General features: G+C 43.2%; 1 protein-coding gene across 2 annotated transcripts; it reads right to left on the bottom strand.

Annotated features, from left to right (window-relative positions):
- Positions 1 to 371: 371 nt before the first annotated feature.
- Positions 372 to 27,656, bottom strand: MSL2 (MSL complex subunit 2). Of its 2 annotated transcripts, none has more exons than XM_055126128.1 (2): positions 27,439 to 27,656; positions 372 to 4,172 (listed from the first exon to the last, which is right to left on the bottom strand). In XM_055126128.1, the coding sequence occupies exon 2, from the start codon at positions 4,090 to 4,092 to the stop codon at positions 2,581 to 2,583; it is 1,512 nt and encodes a 503-aa protein (XP_054982103.1). In that variant the 5' UTR covers positions 4,093 to 4,172; positions 27,439 to 27,656; the 3' UTR covers positions 372 to 2,580. The 2 variants fall into 2 exon arrangements, with proteins under 2 accessions (XP_054982103.1, XP_004603014.2); XM_004602957.2 differs by lacking the exon at positions 27,439 to 27,656 and adding an exon at positions 25,776 to 26,155.

The following is a 27,656-nucleotide window of genomic DNA, read 5'->3' as shown; positions in this document are numbered from 1 at the left end:
CCAGAGCATCACTAGGAATGATCCCCAAGTTCAGGGTCAGGACTAAGCCCTGAGCACCACATGGTGTGACCTTCCTCCTCCCCCACCACCAAAAAAACGTTTTCATCACCTAAAATGATCATTTGGTCACTTGGTAAGAATTCAAAAGGTCAATGATGACATGTCCTATTAAACATCATGTTGCTGTTTGGGTGGTTTCAAATCCTAATGATATTAGTCCAGGTACTTCAGTAATAATTTGCACTGATCTGTATTCCTATATAACTTATGATATAAAGAAAAACAGTGTAATAAAGCGCTAATTACTTTTCCCCAATATAGGTCATTCAGAACATGCTATCCCAAACTCCTAAGTACTCTACAACAAAGAATTAGAAAACTAACATTTATTGATAGGTTTAAAGGTGTAATACAGGTTTCAAAAAATGTGGCAGTGAGAATACCAGCATAAAAAAGAGAAACTTGTGCTAAGAACAACCTGAATTCCTCATTGCAATATTACAGAAGAATCAAGGCCCTCACATATTAATTTTTTACTGTGTCTATATTGCCAACCTCCCATGCATCAAAACACAAATCTAAAATTATCAAACCCGGGAAGCAATAAAGTACCTTGTGAATTTTAAGAGTGGTAGGGAAGTTTGGGAGAGTTGCAAAATATACCTAATCATCCAAGTATACAATCTTATTTCTAGCCATTTTTTAAGCGATTCTTATTGAATAAAGAACAGATTTACAAATTTATATAGCAGAGCATCTGGGTTCAACACAAAACTGTTACAAACTTTAGGCAAATACATGTTTCTTAAGACACTGCTAACACTTAAAGGAATTAAATAAAATTCCAAAACTTCGAAAGCAAATAAAGACAAGACAACTAAGAAGCATTTTCCACCATTTACTCTTGTTATCAAAAATAGTTCAACTCTTCTTGCAAAACAAAAAAACAAAATAGTACATACTGGACACATACATCACATTTTTCTTCCTATGGCTTTAGCCCACCCCCACCCCACCAAAAAAGACAGAAAAAAAAAAAGCCCAACAACAACAACAAAAACAACTCTACCTGACCACATTCACAGAAAATGACACCAGGATACACTACAAAACAGAAGGAGGTGTCATCTGCTCTGTGTCCAACGGTTTCTTCTCCATGTCTTGTATTAGGCGAGTAACCATCATTGAACATGCTGTGTGCCAAATCAAAACATAACTTCAACATATGCCAGATCTCATGAGATGGTGAACGTAGTAGAAATTGTATCTTTTCCAGCAGTATTTTTCTTTAAGCACTGTCAAAGCAGCAACTCTTAAATCATAAGGTCATTTCTTTCCAACCTAGTCAGCCCTTGTTTTGTGTGGACTGTGCTCTTTCAAGCAACTGACTAGATTTCCCTTTAACAGAATGTGACTCACTTGTCTTCCCCATAGGAAGAAGCGCACTGAAACTCAAACAGTTTGTGCTTTACATGCAAAAGAGCATTCTAAAGAAAATCTTCCTAGCTTCAAACCTACCCAAATGCACAGGCTTCATAAAAAAACATTTTTTATTAGGCTTCTATAAAAAGCCTTCATAAGAATAGCACCCTAAAAAAATAAGGGGGAGCATATTCAAAATAAAGTGGCAAACTATTCAAGGAAATTTTTAAAAAATCAAAATGGCCAATGGCAATACGTATAATGCATAAATCTGGATACATATGGGGGCATTATTCCAAATAATTTTAAATCCCAATTTCTAATTAAAACATTTTAATAATTTTATTTTTTAAATAATTTTAATGTCATCTATAGTCTAATTACCTTCAGAATAAAACTGCTCTTCTCCACTTCATTTAATTAGAACATTGCTCCAAGTGAAGGATTTTGAATTTGTCCCTAGAATAAACTCAGAAGAGTTCTGTAGCATAAAGAGTTAGACATTTGCAGTCTGACAGAATTTCAGTCTGTTCACTTTTAAAAAGACAGATTTCTTCAACATTCTAATGAGGGGCAAATTTTCTTTCATAATACTGCTGATTTAAGAACTGCTACATACACCAGTAGCCAATTTTCATGATCGGAAATGGTATTATGTCAGCACAAAGGTTGTGCTGGACACATCAGCTTTTCAACAAGAGAAACATCAATGGCATCCTAAGGCAACACTGAGTTTCCCGAACAGTAAATGAAAAGTAATGGCTACTTTTCCACAAAACTTTGCACAATCTTTATGGACTGACTAGATACCACTTCTTACATTTAATCATAAACTTTGATTATGCACAAAGCATGACCATAAACAATGAGGTTAATGTTATTTTCCTTGCCAAAGTTCATTTTGTATAAATCAGTTGCATCAGCATTTGTTCTCAAACTATGAGGTTCTGTAAGAACTAAGGACATATAGTTGTAGGGTTACTCCTCCATTATCTGCAAACTATTTCCCCGACACTAACACATATAACTTAGCAATGAAAACACTTGATACAAGTGATCTATATGCAGGAGCTCCGGCAAGTTAAACCAACAAAACCATAGCTGCCGTAAAACTGTAGCTATTTTCCCTACCAGAGGTAGGTTTAAAGACCCACTGATTTAACAGTCGAATCTCATATCTATAGCTTCATCCAAACTTTTGTCGTCATGTGTACTGGCAGCTAAAAACGTCGTTACTGGGGACCCTGTGACATTAATTACACTGGTGCTGGTACTAGCATTACGCACAGCAATGCTAGTCACATTAATGCCCAAAGTGAGCCTGGTCTGCTCTAAAGCCTTTTCTGGCACAGCAAATGCCTCCAGCTTCTTCTCCCCATTGGCCATATAGGAGTTTTGGCAGCCACGACATATACAATCTAAGCAGGCTTTGCGATTAGAGTAGCAAGGGCAGCGTTGGCCGCGGCATGTAAGAACACTTGGATTTTGAGTAGCACGCCCACATTTACACCCTTTCTTTTCCTGGGGTTTTTTGTACACAGTCTTGGTAGGACTTCCTGGCATAAAATGATGACTAGGAATCTTCTCCTTTACTGTTTTGTCCTTTTTAAGAATACCTGGCTTGGTTTTAGAGTGAGATTTCTTAGATCCATGTTCATGACTCTTTTTCATGCTTTTAGTCGACAAAAGTACAGTTTTGCTGATCTTGGGTGTTGTGCCTCCATTGGGAACAGTTGCTATAGGCTGAAGAGAAATTTTGCTCTCACGTTTCACTGTCACAGGAGCAGATGCCCCTAATGTTGGGCCTCGAATAATGGTAGAAATTGGAAGTGGCTGAACTTTCTCACTGTCACTTTCTGATCTGGATCGTTTTCTATTCAATTTTGCTACCTTCGGTGTTGCTGCTGTACATGATAACCCATGAAGTGCAGGACTGGTGGACATAAAAACGTTATGGCTAAGAGACTGAGAAGAAAGCTGCAGAAAAGGTCCATTGGATACAGTGGCTTCCAAATTGGGCTGCAAATTAGGACAACAGACCTCTGTATTTGAAACAGTTTCTAAACTCCGGAGTACTTCCTCCACACTCAGTAACAGAGAGTCACCAGGTTTTATATCTTCACTGAAGCTGCAGATATCAATGCCTGTAGAGCACAAGTCAGTGGCTACTGTATCACAGACAGGTGGCAGGCTGTCAGATAGATCCTCAGTTTTTATGTCAACAGTGTTACATACATCAATCGTATTTGAATGTTCAGGTGAAGGAATATTTATACCAAATCTATCTATTGAAAGCCCATTATAAGTAGGCAAACCATTGATAACAGAACTGCCAATAGCAATGCTGAGAGTGCTTTCTGATATTGGAGATAAACTAGCTTGAGGATCAGTTGTGGGTTCTGAGGTTGAAGGTAAAGGGGAATGTGTCAAACACAGAGTAAAGGATGAATCTGAGGGTTTTTCTGTCTCCTCACAAAACAATGATCCATCATTAAGCAAAGCCAAAATATCAGAAGAACAGTCGACTGCTTCTATTATATCCCGTGCCAATGTAGTCTGTGTTATATATTCACATAGTTTTTTGTAGCAATTCACTAGGATGCTTAACTGCTTATTTTCCTCAAACTGCTCATAGTCTTTGCACCAACTACAGGACGGTTTCATCATCATTTTCTTGCCTTTGCAAGTTTTGCAGACATAATGTTGGCAGGTGGAGTTGGTGGGTGCAATGGGATCTTGCAGCAAATGTCCTAAGAGGGAAAAAGGAAAGCAATGATTTTAATGAAATAAATTAAAATTTCATAAAGATCAAAGTATAATCTATTACAAATTTAGATGAGTTAAAACTCACCAGACAAGGTAACAAAAATATTATCTTACAAGAAACAAATGTACTCAATAGCTCATTTCACTTTCATATCACATTCCCTATTCCTTTACCTAAGCCAGAATCTTTCTCTGATTCTGTGTTTCTCCCCTCAAGAATATGTCAATGACCATTTCTTTACCCTCTTCCCAAAGTCTAGTTTGTCACTCAACAAAATAGGCTTAAAACCTTCCGGACCTCAAAGTAATGCAACATAATTCTACAACATATTGCACAAAAATCATTTTGTGTTAATCACTATGAAAAGGGTATCATTTAAGAGAGACTTACTTTTAGTCCCGGCTGCCAGAGAAACAGTTTTGAGAACTTTAGAAAAAAATAATAAACCATCTTATTGCACATACACTAATTATATGCTAAGGAAAAGAAATCAAAATGCAATTACAATAAGGGAAGACTATGATTTATTTTTTAAAAATCACATAATATTAAACTCAAATTTTTCCCCTATAGAATTATCAGGATACAAAGACAATGGAAAAGATTTATTTTTAAAAATCTGCATTTTTTTTATTTTTCAGTACCAGGGACTTCAACCAAAGGGTTTCACACACTTTGAGGCAAGTGCGCTACTGCTGAGTCACACACCCAACATCTTAAATGTTTTAAATGGCTTTATATTCCGGACATTACTCAAGTGGCAGAGTACATACTTGACATGTGGGAAGTCATGAGTTCAATTCATCAGTTCAATACATGGCCCACAAGCACATAAAGGAGTCACCTCTATTTTTAGCAAAATAAAATTAAAAATCAAAATAGCATTATACTGAACTCAAATTCTCCTGACAAGATACAATATACAAGTACAGCAATTTAAAAGAAAATAAGAAGGTCAAAATGCTCCTCCAGTTTGACATCTCCCAAATGATAACCTACATATACAATCAGGAATGAGAAAGCAACTACATCCTTGCTTTAAGGATCTACTTTAAGAATCCACCTTTAAGATCTTCACACTTAAACCAGCAAAAGCTCCTGCGGGTTACCAAGCAAGACAAGTGGGATCAAAAGTAATGAAGCCAAAGCAACACCTATTTTCTTTTATAGGTCACATGATTTAGAAATCAGGCATGGAGAAGGTAGCTCCAACAACAGCCCAGTGAAATTTGCAAACGTACTCCATTAAAAGTCAACTACAGGGGCCAGAGCAATAGTACAGCGGGTAGGGAGTTCTGCCTTGCATGAGGCCAACGAGGATTTCATTCCCGGAATACCATATTGTCCCCGCTAGCACCAACAGGAGTAATTCCTGAATGCAGAGCAACCTGAGTATCACCTGGTGTGACCCAAAAAAGGAAAAAATAGATAAATAAAAATTAACTACAGCTCAAGGTGGACAGTACAGGGATTCGGCTGTATGCCTGGCATGGGACCAACCCAGGTTCAACTCGAGTACCACATGGCCTCCTAGGCACTGGACCTGGAGTCCCCAGTTCTACAACCTTCAGCCCGAGACTGAAGCACAAACTTGGCTGGCTGACTACCGTAGAACAGCCCCTAGGTCTTGTTACCACTTCGGGGCCACCCCACAAATTAACTATAAACCTAGAAATGTTTCATTAAAAAGGATTATTCCCATAATTAATAAAGACATGAAACCATACTAGAATTTGTAGCTAAAAAACATTCAGACAATCTGAGTCAAGGGACAAATATATCACTTGCCAGTGATATACTTGCCAGCGGTACCAGTGCTTCTTAAACTTTCCCTGGGATTTGATACCTTTCAAACCATTTTTCCTTCATGTGTCCCATCCCTCCTTTCTATGACCTGCCTCCTAATCTAACATCATAGCCCCCTTGAAATATGCTGGGAGCTCACAGAAGACCAATGGAAAAACCCTAGAATATTATATAAAACCTGGAGAAAGATGGGGAGGGTTTAACTTACTTTAACTAGATCAAGTCCCATATAGTCAAGCACTCAAGTGCAAGGGGGGAAAAAAAACATTCAAATGCATAATTTACAGATCTGAGAAGAGGGACAGTACCAGAAAGGTCCCCACCTTGTTCACAGCTGCATGGTTCTATCCACAGCACCTTACACAGTTCCCCAAGAATACCCAGGAGTGATCCCTGAGCACAGCACCAGGAGTAAGACTTGAGCACCACCTGGTGTTGCTCAAAAACAAACCAAAAAAGGTCTATCTTCAACATTTAAAAACTTAAGACTTCACAACAAAATATTTCCTCTCTACACTGCCCAGAATTTTGAATCTACAGAAATCACCTTCTTTTATATAATAAAAGTTGTTTTGAAACTCTCAAAAGCTTCATAGAGGGGCTAGAGCAATAGCACAGCGAGTAGGGCATTTGCCTTGCACACAGCCAAGCCGGGTTCCCAGAATCCCATATGGTCTCCCGAGCACCACCAGGAGCCAGGAGTAACCCCTGTGCGTGCCAGGGTGTGACCCAAAAAGCAAAAACAAAAAAAGCTTCATAGAGAATGCTCTTTATACCTGACAAATACCACTACAAAGGCAGGTACTACAGTAAGAAAAAGAAAAGGGACATTTTAGAGCTGGGATTTTGTTATTAATACCTACTACTCTAAGGATGGGCTGGAGCGACAGCACAGCAGATGGGCTTTCGCCTTTCACGCGGCCGACCCGAATTCAATTCCTCCGCCCCTCTCGGAGAGCCCGGCAAGCTACCGAGAGTATCGAGCCCTCGCGGCAGAGCCTGGCAAGCTACCCGTGCGTACTGGATATGCCAAAAACAGTAACAATAAGTCTCTCAATGAGAGACGTTACTGGTGCCCGCTCAAACAAATCGATGAGCAATGGGATGAAAGTGACAGTGACTCTAAGGATACGATTTCCCTCAAGCTTAAGAACTGTTGACTTAAATGTTGAACCTAGACAAACTAAAAAAGGCAAGGAAAATATTCAATTCACACATCCTTTTTAAAAGCTATTAAGAGGGCTGGAGCAATAGCAGAGCGGGTAGGGCGTTTGCCTTGCATGCAGCCAACCCGGGGTTCAATTCCCAGTATCCCATATGGTCCCCTGAACACCGCCAGAAGTAATTCCTGAGTGCAGAGCCAGGAGTAACCCCTGTGCATCGCCAGGTGTGACCCAAAAAGCAAATAAAAAAGCTATTAAGTCTAATTATTTGCCCTGTTCTCAAGCCCCAAATCAGCCAATTATAAATTAAGAGAAATCTAGTTTTAGATTATCACATTAATAATTCTGGAAATGTAAGGGAATAACTTAGTAATTAAGATATTTAATATAGATTTCTTAATGGTCTTAATTTTTTTTTTTTTTTTTTTGGTTTTTGGGTCACACCTGGCGATGCACAGGGGGTATATTCCTGGCTCATGCACTCAGAATTACTCCTGGCCATGCTCAGGGGATCATATGGGATGCTGAAATTGAACCCGGATCGGCCTCATGCAAGGCAAACAACGCCCTACTCGCTGTGCTATCACTCTAGCCTCTGGTCTTAATTTTTCACTAGAGAAATCAAATATACAAAATAAGAAAATAGTACTAGCCATATACCTACAACCAGATTTAATAATTAAGATTATGCCACATTTGTTTCATCAACCTATTTTCTGTTCTTCAATATTTCAAAGCAAACCCATATATGAATTCATCTCTGAATACTGATATAGTATCAGTAGTAATCATGCCACTCTGTGGATCAGGTCTACAGGTGTAAAAAAGGAAAATGCTGGTATAAATGACTGAGTACAATTTCTTGTGCAAAAATAATGAACATGCACAAAAGTCAAATCAAAGTGGATTAAAGGCCATGATATGAGACCTGAATCCATTGAGGTACAGAGGAAAGTATAACCAGAACTCTCATATCATTAAAGCTAAAGGCATCATTAAGAATGAAACATTTCTGGGGCCGGAGCGATAGCACAGCGGGTAGGGCGTTTGCCTTGCACACGGCCGACCCGGGTTCGATCCCCGATCCCCGGCATCCCATATGGTCCCCAAGCACTGCCAGGAGCAATTCCTGAGTGCAAAGCCAGGAGTAACCCCTGAGCATCGCTGGGTGTGACCCAAAAAGCAAAAAAAAAAAAAAAAAAGAATGAAACATTTCTGACCACACAAGTGGAAGCAAAGATGAACAAATGGGACTAAACCTAAAAATCTGCACCTCTGGGGCTGGAGCGATAGCACAGCAGGAAGGGCGTTTGTTTTGCACGGGTTCGATTCCCAGCATCCCATATGGTCCCCTGAGCACAGCCAGGAGTTATTCCTGAGTGCAGAGCCAGGACTTAACCCCTGTGCATCTCCAAGTGTGACCAGAAAAGAAAAAAATCTGCACCTCAAAGGACAGGACCAGGATACAAAGACAGCCCACAGACAGCAATTTATTTACCCAGTACTCATCTGATAAGGAGTTAATGTCAGAAGATATATAAAGCACTGCTGGTGGAACTTTATAAGAAAAAAATTTCAACATGATGAAAAAATGGAGAAGAGATGAACAGAAACTTTAAGAAATACAAATGGACAAAAGGCACATGAAAAATTATCTACATCACTAATCATCAAGGAGATGCAAATCAAAAAGAGATTATCACTTCACAACACAAACACCTGCATATATCAAAAAGTACAAGAATACCCATGTTGGTGTGAATGCAGAGAGAAAGGGCTCTCATTGGTGGGAATGTCGACTGGCCCAGACCGCCTGGAAAACAATATGGACATTCCTAAAAAAACCTGGAACTGAGCTTCCATTTGACCCAGCAACTTCACTTCTTGGAATATACCCCAGGACCCTAAAGCAGAACAGAAAAAAAAAAAAAAAAAAGAGCTAAAAGTATATGAGCCTCTTGTACAAATGGTCTGATGGGTGGGGGGCAAATGGAGTTGGCAGGAATGGGAGGACACTGGTGAAGGGACAGGTGCCGAAGCATTATATGCCTGAAACCAAATCATGAACAACTTTGTGATTTCACTGTAACGGATTGTTTTTTTGGGAAAAAAAAAATACTGGTATAAATCACTCAGAGTACAATTTCTTGGGCAACTTCAATACCATTATAAGATCTAATGAAATTAATGAATTTAAGTATTTTTAAATACAGATTGCATTAAGTTCCAGTCTTTTATGCTAATCTTCTCCACAGCCCCAGCCCTCTGATGTTGAGGAAAACAAGAAACAGTAACATGATGGGGGCTGGAGCGATAGTACAGCGGGTAGGGCGTTTGCCTTGCACGCGGCCGACCCGGGTTCGATTCCCAGCATCCCATATAGTCCCCTGAGCACTGCCAGGCGTAATTCCTGAGTGCAGAGCCAGGAGTAACCCCTGTGCATCGCCAGGTGTGACCCAAAAAGCAAAAAAAAAAAAAAAGAAAGAAAGAAACAGTAACATGAAATATCATAAAAGATACATTTCTACATACTCATTCAATAAAGTAAATTTTCCATCACAAGAGCCTTTCACCAACATATTAATTTACTTACCAACACTCATACCAAAAGTAATTAGAAAATTTGAAACTACCAGTAACTCCTAAGGCAAAGATAAAAGATATTTACTCCTTTAATTCTGTAAGGTTTCCCTTAATTTTATTAATAATAACTAAAGAAATAATAACACCAAATGGCTAGCTTAAAAATAGGGGTCCAAGAGATAGTACCGGAGATTAACACTTCACCCAACATAGGTTCCATTCCCAGCACTACGTTACGGTCATCAAGCCCTTCTAGGAGTGATCCCTGAGCACAGAGCCAGGAGACTGCTGCATGTAGCCCCAAAGCAAAAAAATAATAATAAATTTAAGAAGAGTAAGATGGATAAAAGGGTTAGAGAGCACATTCTTTGCCATGTGGGTCCAAGGTTTGATTCCCCAGCACCATGCAGCCCCAAACAGAAGGGACACCCCCACCCTGCCAACACCACTAAAACGTAGAACTTTTGTTTCATTTGGGGGCTACACCTGACTGCACTCAGGGATCATTCCTGGCAGTGCTTAGGGCCTATCTTTGGTATCAGGGATTAAACTAAGGCCAGCCACATACAACTTCAGTGTCTTTCTCTTGTTACTATTTCTCCGGCCCTTAGGTTCTTAAATAGAAAATTTTCTAAGTTTACTGCTGAACTACATGACATACTTTTTGCCAGCATTCATTCCCAAATGGCCCAATTTTACTGATTGTTTAATTTATCTATAGTTACATATACATACAGATAAAGAATGGGTGCGAGAGCTTTACAAACTACAGAAAGAACCCATGTTGCAAGGTAAGTCACACTGGTCTGAAGCTTTGGGCTTCAACACAGGGTAACTTAAGCCATTACAAAACATTTGACTGAACGGTGCCAAGCTGTACAGTGATCTTGGAAAGGCACACTCAAATGTTGCAGAGTATCTTCAACTTTTATCAGGAACACAGTCAAGTTTACTGGGGTGGGGGCTGGAGGGTAGGGTGTTTGCCTTGCACATGGCCAATCCGGGTTCAATCCCAGGGATCCCATATGGTACCCTGAGCACTGCCAGGTGTGATTCCCAAGTGCAGAACCAGGAGTAACCAGAGTATCACCAGATGCAATTCAAAAAGCAAAAAAGAAATAAAAAATAAAAAGTTTACTGAGGTGCTCTTATGATTATCATTTGTAGAGAAAAATAACAAGATAGAGAAATGTTAGTTCAGTTCTGATAGTTGAATCAGTCGGCTCTGTGGTACTATTCTAAGTTGGAGGAATCAGAGGGAGCATATACTTTTTTTCTTTTTTGTCACACCCGGCAATGCACAGAGGTCACTACTAGCTCTGCACTCAGAAATTACTCCTGGCAGTGCTCAGGGGACCCTATGGGATGCTGAGAATTGAACTCGGTTCGGCCACGTGCAAGGCAAACGCCCGACCTGGTGTGCTATCACTCCAGCCCTGCGTACACTTTTTTTTTTTTTTAACTTTTTGGGTCACAGCGATGCTCAGGGGTTACTCCTGGCTTTGCACTCAGGAATTACTCCTGGCAGTGCTTGGGGGACCATATGGGATGCCGGGGATCGAACCCGGGTTGGCCGAGTGCAAGGCAAACACCCTACCCGCTGTGCTATTGCTCCGGCCCCCACCTGCGTAAACTTTTTAAGGACTACTTTTTGGAAACAGGCTACTCTGAGAAAGGTGGCAGCAGTGAAGTTAGTGACCCTCTAGCCAAGGACAATTCCCAAGGAGCTCTGACACTCCCCAAAGCCCAGCAGCATTCCCAGAACCTAAGGAAATCAAGTTCTTCATCACACTTCAGCACCACTGGGGTGGTCAGTGTGGCCCTCCAGCAGGTACCACTGAGCACAAGCAGCACTGTGTCTCCAGTCCTTCCCTGGTTGGTCAAGTGGCTACAAAGTCCTTGGAATGACATATTAAGGCCTTTCAGACAGAGGCCCCATGTATTCTCCCCTTATTATTAGAAAGCTTTCTCTGTAACTCCATAAGCCATTCTCACACCACCGATCATTCCAAAACATGGTATGCTTATTTTTTCCTATGATTTGTTCTTCCTAAAATGTCCTTCTTCCTTCCTATATGGAAAACTATTCTTCAAATAGGACTTGCAAAAGGTTTTCCTAAATTCTACCCCTCATTTTGTTCAAAGAGCACTGTGCACATTCTATCATATACATATCACAATCTGCATCACCACTAAGGTATCACATAGTGAAGGCCACTTTCTAAATTTTTGTGGTGGTTGGGGGGCTTAAAAGGGTAGAAACAACTGGAAATGCCCAAGGGATCACGTGATGCTGAGGATTGAATCTGGGCCTCCTACATGCAAGGCAGGGCTTATTATTAGCTTGTGAGCCATCTCTCCAGCCCATTAACTCTAGTCAGAGTTGGTACATTAAACCAGAACTTAATAAATGTGTAACAGATAGAGTATACTAGTCTTAGAAGTGACCTTGGAAATCAAGGGTATTTTATTTTCCATGACTTCATTTTCAACAAAACGGACTTTCATTAAGATTACAAAGCTACTTACTGGAAGTGGAAAAAATAGATACACTATCTACCAATGAGATCTTTTTGTTTATACAGCACCATTCTACTTCTTCAAGGCATCTAACAATGTTAGCTTTTTTCACTTGGGCTAAAGCAGATTATAAACCACGATTAAACACAGATATAAGGGAACAGGGAGACAGTAAAATGCTTAGATGTCCAGCACTATATGATCTCCTAATATTACAGAGCCACTAGAAGTGCTGTCTGAGTCCACCTGGGAGAACTCCCCTTTTTTTTAAAAAGAGAGGCAATCTTTTTGAGAAAAGAAAAAACAAGAACATGAACTGTCAATAATGGAAGATGGGGTCGTAAGAACAAAAAGGCTGTTATAAGTAGTCATGTGAGGATCAAAGATTTTATAAATCTCACATGAGTTTTGCAAAATTCTAGAGCCACTGGAATCCTACATAAATTCTGTATGTTCAGATCTTAATTATTAAGTTAATCTAAAATGTTTCAATATAGGCTATGGAAGCCAATACTGTGGCACTGTGCTGACTTCTCAGTAAAAAGATCCCAACAAAGTTCAGCCTACATACAACCTAGAAGTTTATAGCACCAAAATTCTTAATTGAATGTATTAAACGTATTAAATACATAAATATGTATCATGAATACAAGTAAATACATATAAAACTCAGGATTAAATTGAACTGGGTTCCATTTGTGACCTTTTAGACAGAATTACATATTCATAGGCTAGTGAGATAGCTCAACGAGCTGAGTGCCTGCTGTGGCTGCAGGATGTCCAGGTTCAATTCCAGCATAGTATGGTCCCTTTGCACCCGAGTAGGCCCTGAGCACAAGATGCAACCAAAAATACAAAAAATTTATTACTTTCAATCAAAAAACTTTTCCAGAGCAATACACAGCTGACCCAGGATTGATCCCTGGCATCCTGTATAGACACTCCCCCATGCCAACCCCACCCCCATCCATGCACTGCCAGAAGTAATTACTGAGTGTGGAGCCTGTAACCCTGAGAATCAAAGAGTCCAAAAATTAAAAAATTTTAAAAATCAACTCTAATATATACTTGATTCTTGTGGTATGAGAATAACAATCTGACTGATACATAATCCATTCACACAGATTCAGCCTTTGGCAGCATTGTCAAGGTACAATCTAAATGCTGAATATATTCTCTCTGTCATTTAAAAAAAGATCCACAGGGGCTGGAGCAATAGCACAGCGGGTAGGGCATTTGCCTTGCACACCGCAGCGGACCCGGGTTTGATTCCCAGCATCTCATAGGGTCCCCCAAGCACCTCCAGGCATAATTCCTGAGTGCATGAGCCAAGAGTGACCCCTGTGCATTGCCAGGTGTGACCCAAAAAGCAAAATTTTTAAAAAAAGTTCTACATAGGGTCTTAATAATAATACAAATAATAACCTACAGATTCACAAATGTTCATCCATTCAATCTTTTCCAAATTAGTAGTTAACTGGCTTTTTATCATCACTTAAATAATTTCTGGAAACCAGATATACATTCAGCAAGTGCTGTACTAGAGAACTTGCCTCTGCCACATAATTCTCAAGCCTTTTTATATCTGAGTTAGAGTGCCAAAATTATACCCCCAAACAAAAGAAACAAAATGTTTTAAACATTTAATACCAGATTAGGTACCTTCTAGACACATACATTGATTGAAATGATCTCTGGATTCATTTTAGAACAAAACTGATGCCACCATAAAAAGATCAGATGGGGGTTTGGGAGTAGAGTTCAGAAGCCAGGGGTGCATGCTTAGCATGCCTAAGCCCCAAGTTAGATACTCAACACCACATTCCCCTGCAACACACTGTTCTAAGTACCCCAGTAAACCCCACCACCAGTGAGTCGCAAGCAGCACTGCATCACCCAGCCCTAGCACTGAACTGTGGGGTCCATTTGATGAAGTGTTGCCAGGAATAGCCTCCAAGCGCCAGAACACTGCTTAGAAGGTAGGGGAAATAACTGTCACTGTCATCCCGTTGTTCATCGATTTGTTTAAGCAGGTACCAGTAACGTCTCGAGACTCGTTGTTACTGTTTTTGGCATATCGAATACACCACGGAGAGCTTGCCAGGCTCTGCCATGCGGGCAGGGGCGAGATGCTCTCAGTAGCTTGCCGGGCTCTCTGAGAGGGGCAGAGGAAGCAAACCCAGTTGGCCACGTGCAAGGCAAATGCCCTACCCACTACGCTATCACTCCATAATTTAACAAATAACAGATAAATGAACTGTTTTAGACCATGTGCAAGGTCCTGAGTTCTATCCCCAGCAGCATCAGCCCTGATGCCCTCACATCCTCATACCATCAGATGCAGGTCAAGACAGCACTGTCAGGACAGGAGCAATAGGATACGGCCTCCACTAGCTCATGTTCACGTATTCCTTTCTCTCCCCTAACATCTACGTATATTTTCTTCAATAAAAACAATCATGCTTCACAAAAAAAAAAAAAAAAAGCTCAAGTCAAAGAGAAATTAATTTGAGATCAGAGAAATAGCACCAATTTTCCTCTTGGTAGACCCAGGTCTGGTTTTCTTCAAATTTTTTTTTGTTTTGCTTAATAAACAACACCTATAAAATGCTCCTTTAATCTTCCACATGGTTTCTTTCAATAGTCAATTAAAAAGCAAATACATGCCTCAAAAAAATAAATCAATTCAAATGAAAAACATGTTTTCAAAGACAGTACATTGGCTAGGGTGCTTCCCTTTTGCATGCATTCAACTAGAGGTCAATCCCCAAAACCCCTAGGACCCCATGGGCTCCCCCACCAGGAGTGATCTAGCACACAGCTAAAAGCCCACCCCAAGTACCACCGGTTATGGCCCAAAAACAAACAAAAAAGTTTCTTAAATTCTTCTAATTTTTAAATCAAAAATGTTTTTTAACCTTTTTGTTATTGATGGGGAAAGGGTGGCCTCAAATAAGTGTTTGCAAATTATTTTGAAAGTGTAGATATACTTTGATCACTTATTTTCTCTTTCTTAGCACTGCTTTTTTTTTTTTTTTTGGCTTTTTGGGTCACACCTGGCAATGCACAGGGGTTACTCCTGGCTCTGCCTCAGGAATTACTCCTGGCAGTGCTCAGGGAACCCTATGGGATGCTGGAAATCAAACCCGGGTCAGCCGCGTGCAGGGCAAATGCCCTACCCATTGTGCATTGCTCCAGCCCCAGCACTGCCTTTTATTTGGGTTTAATTCCTAGCACATCAAAAAAATATTATTAAATGTCAGAGGAGTAACTTTTCCCCTCATATTCCTATGTTGTTCCTTTTTCAATCCTTATCATTATCCAGGCATCTATATGGATACATATGCTATGTGCTGTCCCCTGATCGGGGTTTAACCTATTCCAGTAATCAGTCTGTTTTAATCACTAAACTAACCTTTTCTTTCAAAATAGAATTTGAGGGCTGAAGCAATATTAAAATAGACAGAGCACCTGTACACAGTCGACTCACATTCGACCACTGACATTAAGTAAGGTCTCCTGAGTACCACCAGGAGTAATTCCTCAGTGCAGAGCCAAGAATAACCTCTAAGCACCTCCTGGTCTGAACGACCCCCCAAAAAAATAAATAAAATTTCAATCATACTGCTTTCCTACTTAAAATGCTGCTTTCTCGGAAGCTGGAGCGATAGCACAGCGGGTAGGGCTTTTGCCTTGCATACGGCCGACTTGGGTTCAATTCCCAGCATCTCATAGGGTCCCCTGAGCACCGCCAGGGGTGATTCCTGAGTGCAGAGCCAGGAGTAACCCTTGTGCATCGCCAGGTTTGACCGAAAAAGAAAAAAAAAAAGCTGCTTTCTCAAATGCTTGGAAGTGATTTGAAAATCCCTTATCAAAAAGAGGGGTTTGAAATATAAAATACAAGGCTCCAGAGATCCCTATTCAGTCTAACTAGAAATCTGAATATTAAGTCCTTTGGGTGACTCTGATGGAAGTACAATTCAATTTAATACACAGAACGTACGTCAGATATAAGGGTAAATATATTCCTTACCATGGTATCAAGGCTACCCACACAAAAAGGTCCTGTGTAATCACAACAGAGCTCTCCTACAAGTCTCATTACAGATAAACTTGACTTTCTGCAGCCTAAACAAGCTAACTATTCTTACCCTTAAGCCTTTCTGAAAATATCCACTAACTTCACCATTCTCCTTGGTCTAGCTCAAGTCTCATACACTCTAAATTTTACCAGACTGAAAACAATTTTTCCTTCTTAATTCTACAGTTACCACCTTGCCCTAAATCATTATTTAAATACTATCAACTTTTCAGATGATTTTATCATATGAAAAGGACTAATGGACAATATCTCTTTTCATCTCTCTAGGCATTAAGAACAATGCATACAGGGAGTCCTTTCACTAATAATTTCATTTTTCATAAACATCCAAGTGAAAATTAATATTAAAATACAAAATAATTTATATAATATTAAAGGAGAAACTGCAAATATACTTTTCTCAGGAAAAGCAGTTAAATATATATTATTTTGGAATATACGTATACCTGCCGAGACAAATCACTAAATAGTTCTTCCTTAGCAGTTTATATGTAAATGCTCCCTAAAGAATTCTTCCAAATTCAGAAAGAACCAATGAACTTAAGACCCAAGGGAAAAATAATTCTGCTTTAATACCAACCAGGTTTGCTCAAACTTTGATGCAGTTACTCAAGAACATATCATATGCAAGGGGAAAATATCTGTTTATGATTAACTGTTGAAAATTTATATGTGTAATAAAGTTAACTTGTAAGTTAACTTACAAGTCTATTATGACACCTGAGATTTGCTGTAACAGAAATAGCTTTAACAGCCCTTATCCAGTAACTGCTGGTTTCCCATAAGACTGAGCAACATATGGGTTAGGACAGTGTGTCTTTTTTCACCTTTCAATTTCAGCACTTCACAAGTAGTTAATAAAAATTTAGTGCTATAATAAATTTTCAAGAATACTGATAATGATCCTCCTCCAAATATATACAAAATGATACATTACTATGAGCAAAAACAACTCTTTATGAAAGATTATAAACACCACTTATCACCAGAGAAATGCAAATAAAAACCATGTTATCACCTGACATCCAGTAGAATGACTTATACTTTTTTTTTGAATGACTTATACTTTTAAAAAAAACATACAAATAGGGGGCTGGAGCAATAGCACAGCAGGTAGAGTGTTTGCCTTGCACGCGGCCGATCCGGGTTCGATTCCCAGCATCCCATATGGTAACCGAACACAGCCGGGGTAATTCCTGAGTGCAGAGCCAGAAGTAACCCTTGTGCATCACCAGGTGTGACCGAAAAAAGAAAAAAAAATACAGTGACCAAAAATATTTAAAAAATTGGATCGTTTTTCTATAGTTAGGTTTGTAAGAGTTGGAAATATGGAAAACAATATGGAGGGTTCTCAAAAAGTTAAAAATGGAACTACCATATGATCCAGCAATCCCCCTCTCTGGGGATATATAGTCAAAAGAATTGTAAAAGCAGAATCAAAGAGTTACTTGTACACTCATGTCCAAAGCAACACTATCCACAATAACCTAGAGCTATAAGCAAAACAAACGTCCATCACTATGACTAGATAAATAAAATGTAGAACCTAGGTGTGTGGGACTTGGGGGTTGAGATCTCCAAGACTGCTCAGATGGGGACTGGGCTTCCTCCACCCAGATCCCCCATTTTCCAGTAGCTTGGCAGCCACACCCAAACTGCCCCTGTGCGGTGCAATCCCATCAGTGGCCAAGATCCAGAGACTATAAAACAATGCTCCTGACTTCTTATTGTCTATTTCTCCCTCTCAGAAAACCCGGTAAGGTACCAAGAGCATCCTGCCCACACAGCAGAGCCTGAAAGCTCTCCATGGCATATTTGATATGCCAAAGACAGTAACAATGATGGGTCTCATTCCCCTTACCCTAAAAGAGCTTCCAATGCGGCACCACTGGGAAGAACGAGTAGAGAGGCTGCTAAAATCTCAGGGCTAGGACAAATGGAGACATTACTGGTGCCTGCTGGAGGAAACTGATGATCAATGGGATGACAGTGATACAGTGATATAAATTACAATGAAGCCAGAGACTGACACACATCCAGAAAGAAAAAAAGCAACCAGTGTTGGCACAGATGTGGGGAGAAGGGAACTCTCCATTTTTGGTAGAAATGTCTGCTTGTCCAGCCTTTCTGGAAAATAGTATGGACATTCCTCAAAAAACTAGAAATTGAGCTCCCATTTGACCAGCAATACCACTTCTGGAACTATATCGTGGAGACTCAAAAACAAAGCAGAAACACCATCTGCACTCCTATGTTCATTGCAGCACTATTCACCATAGCCAGAATCTGGAAGCAACCTGAGTGCTGAAGAACAGATGAATGAATAAAGAAAACTATGACACACCTACACAATGGAAAACTATACAGCTGTCAGGAAAAATGAAGTCATGAAATTTGCCTATAAATGGATGGACAAGGAGAATATCATGCTGAGTGAAATGAGTCTGAAGGATACGGAAAGATATAGAATGACTGCATTCATTTGTGGTATATAAAGAAAATACATAGTAAAAGGGGCTGGAGCGACAGCACAGCAGTTGGGCGTTCATCCTTCATAAGGCCGACCCGTGTTCCATTCCTCTGCCCCTCTCAGAGAGCCTGGCAAGCTACCGAGAGTATGGAGCCCACTCCGCAGAGCCTGGCAAGCTACCCGTGCGTATTGGATATGCCAAAAACAGTAACAGTAAGTCTCTCAATGAGAGACGTTACTGATGCCCGCTCGAGCAAATCAATGAGCAACGGGATGACAGTGACAGATAGTAGAAGATTATAATAATCCATGGCTAGGGAAAACAGGGGCTGGGAGAACTGGTGAATGGTTGGAAATAACCACAAGTGTGTGCGGGGTTGAGGGTAGGTAAGATAAAGAGACCAGGATGACAATAATTGCTGGGAATGATCATGCTGAACAAGATCTGAGGGTTAAAAGTAGGTAAAAGGCTGGAGCGATAGTATAGTCGGTAGGGCGTTTGTCTTGCACACAGCTGGCCTGGGTTCGATTCCCAGCATCCCATATGGTCCCCCAGCACCACCAAGACTAATTCCTGAGTGCATGAGCCAGGAGTAACTCCTGTGCGTTGCCGGGAGTGACTCCAAAATTTAAATAAAAATAAATAAAAAGTAGGTAAAGGGATGGTTTTGATAACCTTTCAGTATCAATATTGCAAACCACATGCCCAAAAGGAGGGAGAGGGGGAAGAGGGGGAGGGAGGGAGGGAGGAAGGGAGGGAGGGGGAGGGGGAAAGGGAGGAGGGGGAGAGAGACAGAGACAGAGAGAAGCACCTGCCATAGAGGCAGGCAGGGGTGTGGAGTAATGGGAGGGAATCTAGGGACACTGGTGCTGGGAAAAGTACACTGTGGAGGGATGAACTGAAAGATGGATGGATGTAGGACTGAAATCCAATCATGAACAGCTTTGTAAGGGTCTACTTCTCAGTGCTTCAATAAAAAAGTTAAAACAAAAATAAATCACAAGAAAATATTATTCAACTTTCAAAGAAAGGCTGAACATAAATCTTAAAATTATGCTAAATAAACAACCAATGATTAAAAAAAGACTTATTCCATTTATTAGGAACCCATAGTTTAATTCAGAAACACAATGTAAAATGATGTTCCCCAAACTCGCTAAAAAATTCTGAAAATGTTTCACAAAAATATAAATACACTTAGTACTTCTGAACCAAAGACAAATATGGTGAAAATGGTCAATTTTATGTTTACTATAATGGAAAAATTTAGCTCTTTTTTTTGTGTGTGGCTTTTTGGGTCACACCCAGCGATGCTCAGGGGTTACTCCTGGCTTTGCACTCAGGAATTAATCCTGGCGGTGCTTAGGGGACCATATGGGATGCAGGGGATCGAACCCAGGTCGGCCGCGTGCAAGGCAAATGCGCTACCCGCTGTGCTATCGCTCCAGCCCCAGCTCTTTAAATAATAAACTCTTAAGTATTAAATGACCAGAACTGTAGGACTCACTTAACCCTGCATGTAGCTGACCACAATGTGGATACCCAGCACCAACCTCACCACTAGACAGGTGGTGTCCCCAAGCATTGCAGGGAGACAGAGCCAGGAGCAGCCCCCAGCAGAGTATGGGCCAACCTCCTTCCCAAAATAATCAAATGAACTCCAGCTATATGAAATATTAATACAACACTTATGTATGATTAGTCAAATGAACTTTTCAGCCTTCATCTAAAAGATGCGTAGTTTTTTTAAAAAAATTTTACTCCTAGGACCACCCTAAGGATAGTAAAGCAGGTAGGGCATCCACCCAGTTTGATCCCTGGCATCCCAGATACTAGTCCCCTCAGAGCCCTCGAGAAGTAATTTCTGAGTGCAGAGTCAGGAGTGGCCCCTGAGCACCTTCTGTTGTAGCCAAAACCAAAAAAATGTTACTCCAAGCTGTATATTCAATTTTTTTTTTCTTTTTGGGTCACACCTGGCTTTGCATAGCGGTTACTCCTGGCTCTGCACTCAGGAATTATCCCTGGCGGTGCTCAGGGGACCATATGGGATGCTGGGAATCGAACCCGGGTCGGCCACATGCAAGGCAAACGCCCTACCCGCTATGCTATCGCTCCAGCCCCTCAAATTTTATTTTAGAAGGATCTTGCTATTTATAAAGAGAAACAGAATTCTAGATAGAACTGGATCACCACTAATTCCCAGCGTGAGTTCACAGACAACAAATTGAAAATAAAAGAAAAATGAGTCTTTCAGGAAACTTGATCAATTTAATGGATATATGTGTTTGTGTGTATATATGTACAAATAAATGACATAAAAAGTCTAACAGTACATTGTTCTGTTTTGAAACTTTCCCCCCACTTTTTTGGTTTTGGGTCACACCCAGCTGTGCTCAGGGATCACTCTGGCAGGGTAAAGGGGACTATATGGGGTGCATGGGACTGAACCTAGGTGTGCTGACAGCAAGGCAAGTACCACTGTACTATTTCACTGGTCCCTAAATTTTCCCGTTTTAAAGGTAATTTCATTAATATGTGCTAAGCCAGGTAACTGTCAAGCATGGCGCTTACCCTCCCATGTCAAGAGTGGTAGCAAAAACCAATGATAAGATTTTGCTTTTAGTCTTAACAATGGAGGCTGGAACGATAGCACAACTGGTAGGGCATTTGCTTTGCACGTGGCCGACCCGGGTTTGATTCCCAGTATCCCATTTAGTCCCCTGAGCACCACCAGGAGTAATTCCTGAGTGCAGAGCCAGGAGTAACCCCTGTGCATTGCAGGGTGTAACCCAAAAAAAGCAAAAAAAAAAAAAAGTTATAGGGGCAGGGCTGGAGCGATAGTACAACAGGAGAGTGTTCTGCACGAAGCAAGCCGTTTCAATTCCCAGCATCTCCATATGGTTCCCCCAGCACCGACAGGAGTAATTCCTGAGTGCAAAGCCAGGAGTAACCCCAGAGCATGCCGGGTGTGACCCAAAAAGCAAAAAAAATTATGGGGGAAAGAAATGAAAGATAACAAAAAACTTTAAATCCCAAGGCTGGAGGATAGCACAGCAGATAGGGCATTTGCCTAGTACGCAGCCAACCTGGGTTTGATCCCCAGCATCCCACAGGGTCCCCAGAGCACCGCCAGGAGTAATTCCTGAGTGCATGAGCCAGGAGTAACTCCTGTGCATTGCAGGGTATGACCCAAAAAGAAAAAAAAAAAATTTAAATTCCTAGAACAAGAGTTGAATCAAGTCACATACCACTGAAAGAAATTCTGCTGCCTATCAAATCATAAATCAAGTCCATCATTTAGAAGACAGGAAAAAAATGACATATAAAAATAGTATTCATGTCTTGATAGTCTTGGTATTTGTCTTGATATTCTTGGTTTCAGTGGCCTAGAAACTAGTACAGTAATTGGAGCACTGCTATCCAGTTCACTAAACTTCAGGTTTTAGTATACAAAGCAATAAAAAAGGGGGGCAATCAACTAATTAACATTTCAAAGAACAATGATAACAAAACCTGTAGTTCCAGTCAATAATCTAGGCCTGAGAATAAATGACTTGACACTTCAGTTTCTTCTGGACCAAGGGTGTTCCAGACACCAAAGTAGACTTTTGAACTCAGAAGTCCCCCCCCACAATTTAAAAATAATCCCATATGAAACACAAGGTTTTAGAAATTTATATGTAATTACCCCCTTTTGTAAACAAAGAAAATTAGGGCCAAAAGTTAAAGCAACTTGCCCACACAGAAAACGGGTGAGCTAAAATTTGAACTTAACTGCCAAGTTTGTAGGCCTTTTACTTTCTGAAACTCCCTCAACCTATTCTCAACTTCATTCCTGATGTCATAAACACCTACAAGCAACTAACCAGGTAGGAGAGGGTGGGTCAAGAGGGACACAAAAATAGTATTTAAGACATCAGCATTTTAGACAATACTAAAACTGCACTGAAATAATGCTTCTGACTGGAGCAAAAGTTTAAAGTGAGGTTCAAAAGACAGAACTTTCTGCTGGAGTGGACAAAAAGGATTTCTCTAAGAGAAGAAAGCAGCTGATAAATTAAGACTTTAGAAAATGTTTCTGGGGCTGGAGCAACAGCACAGCGGGTAAGGCGTTTGCCTTGTACACGGCCTACCCGAGTTTGATTCCCAGCATCCCATATGGTCCCTTGTGCACTGCCAGGAGTAATTCCTGAGCGCCAAGCCAAAAGTAACCCCTGTGCATTGCCAGGTGTAACCCAAAAACAATGAAGGAAGGAAGGAAGGAAGGAAGGAAGGGAGGGAGGGAGGGAGGGAGGGAGGAAGGAAGGAAGGAAGGAAGGAAGGAAGGAAGGAAGGAAGGAAGGAAGGAAGGAAGGAAATGTTCCTTTTAGGCAGAAGGAACTTCAGAGAACGAAGGTAAAGGAACAGAGGTATGTGTATTTGAAAAGGCAAATCACATCAATCTGACTTAACCAGATAAATTATGCAAAAAGGCAGTTGAATATAACAAGTCTTAAAAGGCTAAGACTGGGTCAGATATTGAAGGACCTGTTGAAACAAACCCCTTATTTACAACATCAAGAAAATTATTTTACATATTTACTACTTTTGTGAAATAAGACTGCATATGCCCTATTAAAAGTTTATGCTTTTCAGGGCCAGAGCGATAGTACAGCAGGGCACCTCATATAATCTGAGCGCCAAAAGAATGACACCTGAGTACAGCCAGGAGTAACTCTTGAGCACTGTCCACTGCGGCCCAAAACCCAAAAAAAAAGTTCATGCTTTTCAGCTAAGGCTAAGATTACACCTGATATAAAGATTACTGGTAAGTATCAAATTTCCAAGCATCTATAAGGCTCAAACTACCACTTGAACCTTAAAAGAGAGGACCTAGTAAAAAGGCAGACTTACCAGAATCTTGGTTATCTGCTATGACATCTGCTGTTCTACAAGGCCGGTGTAGGGAGCCCTGCGCTTTCCCTTTCCACCAGCACAACAGCGTGCCCCAGGCAGAGGAATGTGACCCGGAGGCCGGGTGATAAGAGTACATAACTTACATATGGAGGCCTGGACTGGAGTCCCCAACCACATGGTCAAAAGGAAAAAAACAAGGTTTATTGAAAAGCAATTTATAACAATTCCATCTCCTGTCAGGAAGGTATTAAGAACTGGCAAGACCTATAGAGAAAGCACTCCATAAGGGGGTGAAGGGAACAAGGGGGAGGAAGGAGATGATGAGTACAATGGTCTGGATTCCATTCCAAGCAAAGGAGAGGGGGCCTATCTCCCTCACCATCCACCTCTCCAACCAGCATTGCCAGAGCACTGAGCCTGGTAGAGCCCCTGAGTACCTGGTGTAACAGAAAAGGGGGTAGGTAGGGGAGAAGGGTAAAATCAGAATCATACAAATCCTTACCGTTCTATTTGTGAAAGTTAAAGGAAAAAAAAAATCTTTGCATATAGACCAAAGATCCCCTTTTACACATTAATAGGCCTGAGCAGCACAAAGTGCTCAATCTTGAGCTTGCATGAGAAAAGCCCCCAATTGCATATCCCCCACCACCAGTAGTATCTGAAAGAACACCAGGAGTTACCACAAGCATGAAATGGGGCAGAGCCCCTGTGCACTGCAGTGTGGCCCAAAAACCAGAAAGGTAAAAACAAAGAAACCCGGGCCTAGGGCAGTTTGCTGATTTGCTCAGGGCCAAGTCCTCAATAACGGTGTTGTCGGTTATCAGCCACAGTGGCACTCAACCATATTTTACCTCAATTACTAAAATGAGTAGAAAGTTAAGTATCTAGTGTACAAAGAATAAGGCACAATATGCACCTCTGGGAACCCCTTCAGTGTCAAAATTATACATAACATCTTGGATACATCTGAAGTGAATTAGCATTTTCAATCCAAGGGCCAGGGTACGTGGTTAGAACATCAGCCACGCATGTGTGAGACCCTGGATTTGATTCCCTGCACTAAAGTGGGGGCATTCAGTTCAGATGAGAGAAAGGAGTATGCCAGTTAATCCAATTATCACTTTTGAAACACTTGATCAGGCAATTATTCCACTCTCAAAAATAACTTCTAAATATCCCGCAGCACAAACGAACATCTTTGCAATCAAAACGCTTAAAATAACCATCTACACCAAGACACACTGTATTAGCATCACAAAGAAACAATCCTACAAAAATTCCACCAAGCAAAAAGTGCCATCAGTCTGTTCACCGTCAAAATTATTAGTTGAAGAACCTGGGGACCTGGATACTTATGCCCAAAGTTCATTAACATCGGCTTATGCCCACACATCATACCGGGTTGGGGAAACGCAAGCCGGGCACGGTACATATTTAACCAGGTTTAACTACCTTTTACCACGGTACTATTAAGTGAGCTCTAGTTGCAAAGGTTGCGGGGGGCCGAGGGGGCTACCCCTGGCGAAGAGAACACAGGCGGCCCGCGGATGAATTGCTGAAAGGACGCGGTGGCGCGCGGAAGCACGGCGCCCCACCCCGGGGTGGGGCAGGAGTGGTATGCGGTGCCGGGGATCGAACGGGGATCGGGCCCATGCAAGGCATGCACTGAGCCCCATACTACAGCCTTAGCTCCACCCACCAAAATAAATTTTTTAAATCAAGTCATAATATGCACGCGCAGCAAAGCCATTAATTTTTTTTAAGAGCGTCAGAAATGCCAAGAAATTAACCCACGGCGAAATCGACCGTTTGAAACGTTCAAGCCGCGGCGCTTCAGCGGTTAGAAAAGACTTCACCTTCCTGTAACGCCGGGCGGGCCAAAAAAAAAAATCGTTCAGCGAAATTTCGAAACCAGAAACCGTGGCACCTACCACACGAGGAACAAAAGCTTCACACCAACGACCCGGCCGCGGGGCCGTTCCCGTTAGCGCGAGCGGGTCGGAGAGGCACGCACGGGAAAGGGGAAACAATCAAAGGGGTCTCACCGCAAACGCAGCACGAGAGGGACTGTCGGAAGTAAGGCAGGAGCCTGTTAATCTCGGTAAACGCCTTGGGGTCTCCGGGGTCGTAGTTGAGCACGAGGCGGCTCGCGGAAATGTAGAGAGCAGTAGCATTCACGGGGTTCATTGCAGACGCTTCGACACCGCCGGCTCCCGGGTGAAAAGAAATTCCGGCTCCAACTTTGCCAGCAGCCCGGGAACAATGGCGAATTTGCAGCAATTCGGAGGGAACCGGGGCCGAGCCACGGGCCAAAGTTGTAACCCAAATCCGTGCAAGTTTGTGGAACTGAAGCAATCCTCCCACACATGGGGCCGTGGCGCCCCTCCTCCTGTCCCTGAGACTTGCAGAGAAAAAAAAAAAAGAAAAAAAGAGAAAAAAAAAAAGGAGGTGGGGGGAGGGTGCGAGAAAGAGGCAGAGTTCGAGAGTCCCGGACGGCCGCGGGGCGCGGAGGGCGCGGCGTGGGCGCGCGGCCGGGCTCGGCTCAGTCTAGCCCCGCGGCGCGGCGCGCGGCCTTCGCGCGAGCTGCATCTCCGGGCGCGCCGGCGCCTCGTCAGGGTCGGGCTGGGCGGGCTCGCGTCTCTCCGGGCGGCAGAGGGCCCTGCCTCACTCCATCGCCGCGCCCGGCGAGCAGGGCAGCGGCGACGGCAAGGACAACGGCGCGGGCGTCGGCTCCCTCGCTCGAGTTAGTGTCCGAAGCGGCCGCGGCGGCGGGGGTGGCAGTTGCGGCAGGCGGAGGCCGCCGCCGCGCTCTCCATGGCGGATGCGGGGGGCCCCCGGCGGTGAAGAGCCTCGGCGCTCCCCCGAGGCTGCGCGGCGCGGCGCGGCGGCCGGGCGCGTCCCCCACCCGAGTGGGGAGGGCCGGGGAGGAAGTGCGCGGGCCCGCGGCGGCGGCGGGAGGGGGCGGGGAGCAGGCCCGGGAGGGCCGCCGCGGCGCCCCTCGCTCTTCTGTCGCTCACTCCGAGGTCACCAGGCACAAGCGCCGCCCCCTCACTGCCCGGCCATCTTCGGCGCGCCGCGCACACACACTCGGACGCCTCCTCCGCCGAGCACGACGGCCGCCGCCGCCCACGGAGCACGCCCGGCCGCGGCTGCAGGGAGCGCTCACGCCGCCAGGCCCCGCCGCCGCCCAGCACCCACGGCCCGGCCTCGCCGCAGGCCCCTCCCCCCGTGCCTCGCCGCCCTCACCCCGACTCCACGCGCCGCTAGAGCTCGGTAGGGCCCGGGCTACTGCGGCCTCGGTGGAGCCCCGCGGACGGTGCAGCACCTCAGGCCCTGCCGGCGACGACGACCGTTACCCCAACGGGCAAAGCCACTGTCATCCCCGAGACTCCCCCGCCGCCGTCGTCGCTAGCGCTCGAGCGCATGCGCAGAGCACACTCGCCCCCCCTCCCCCCGCCCTCTGCTTTCCCTTCGCTTCCCTTTTCCCCTGCTTCTCCTCTAAGAGCCCCCTCCACGCCCTCCCAGGGCTGCCGGCGCGCCCCGCGCATGCGCACGCCCCTGCCCCGCGCCGCCGCCTGGCGCCCCGACGCGTGCGCTTTGACCGCCCACCCAGAAGACCGGATAAACACATCAGCCGGCTCGCGCCCGCCCCTCCCCGCCGCCGGCCCAGCTGGGTCGGCGCTGCGCATGCCCGGCTCTCCCACTTACGGCTTCCGGGAGCGCGCCTGCTGGGTGGGAGTCGCCCGGGCGCTCCGCCCCTCCCCCTCAGGCGGACCCCGGCCCGTCTCCTGGGCGTTGGGGTTCCGGTGGAAAGAAAAAAAAAAATCTGTGCTTAAAACGCGTTTCGTCGGCCCGGGGTGGGCGCTCCGCCGTGAAGCGGAGCCGCGTCGGCGACGCGGAGCCCCGCCGAGTCGCGCCATGTGGCG

This window comes from Sorex araneus, chromosome 2, assembly GCF_027595985.1.
Source record: "Sorex araneus isolate mSorAra2 chromosome 2, mSorAra2.pri, whole genome shotgun sequence".
Classification (NCBI taxonomy): domain Eukaryota; kingdom Metazoa; phylum Chordata; class Mammalia; order Eulipotyphla; family Soricidae; genus Sorex; species Sorex araneus.
This window is presented reverse-complemented; position numbering and strand designations above follow the sequence as displayed.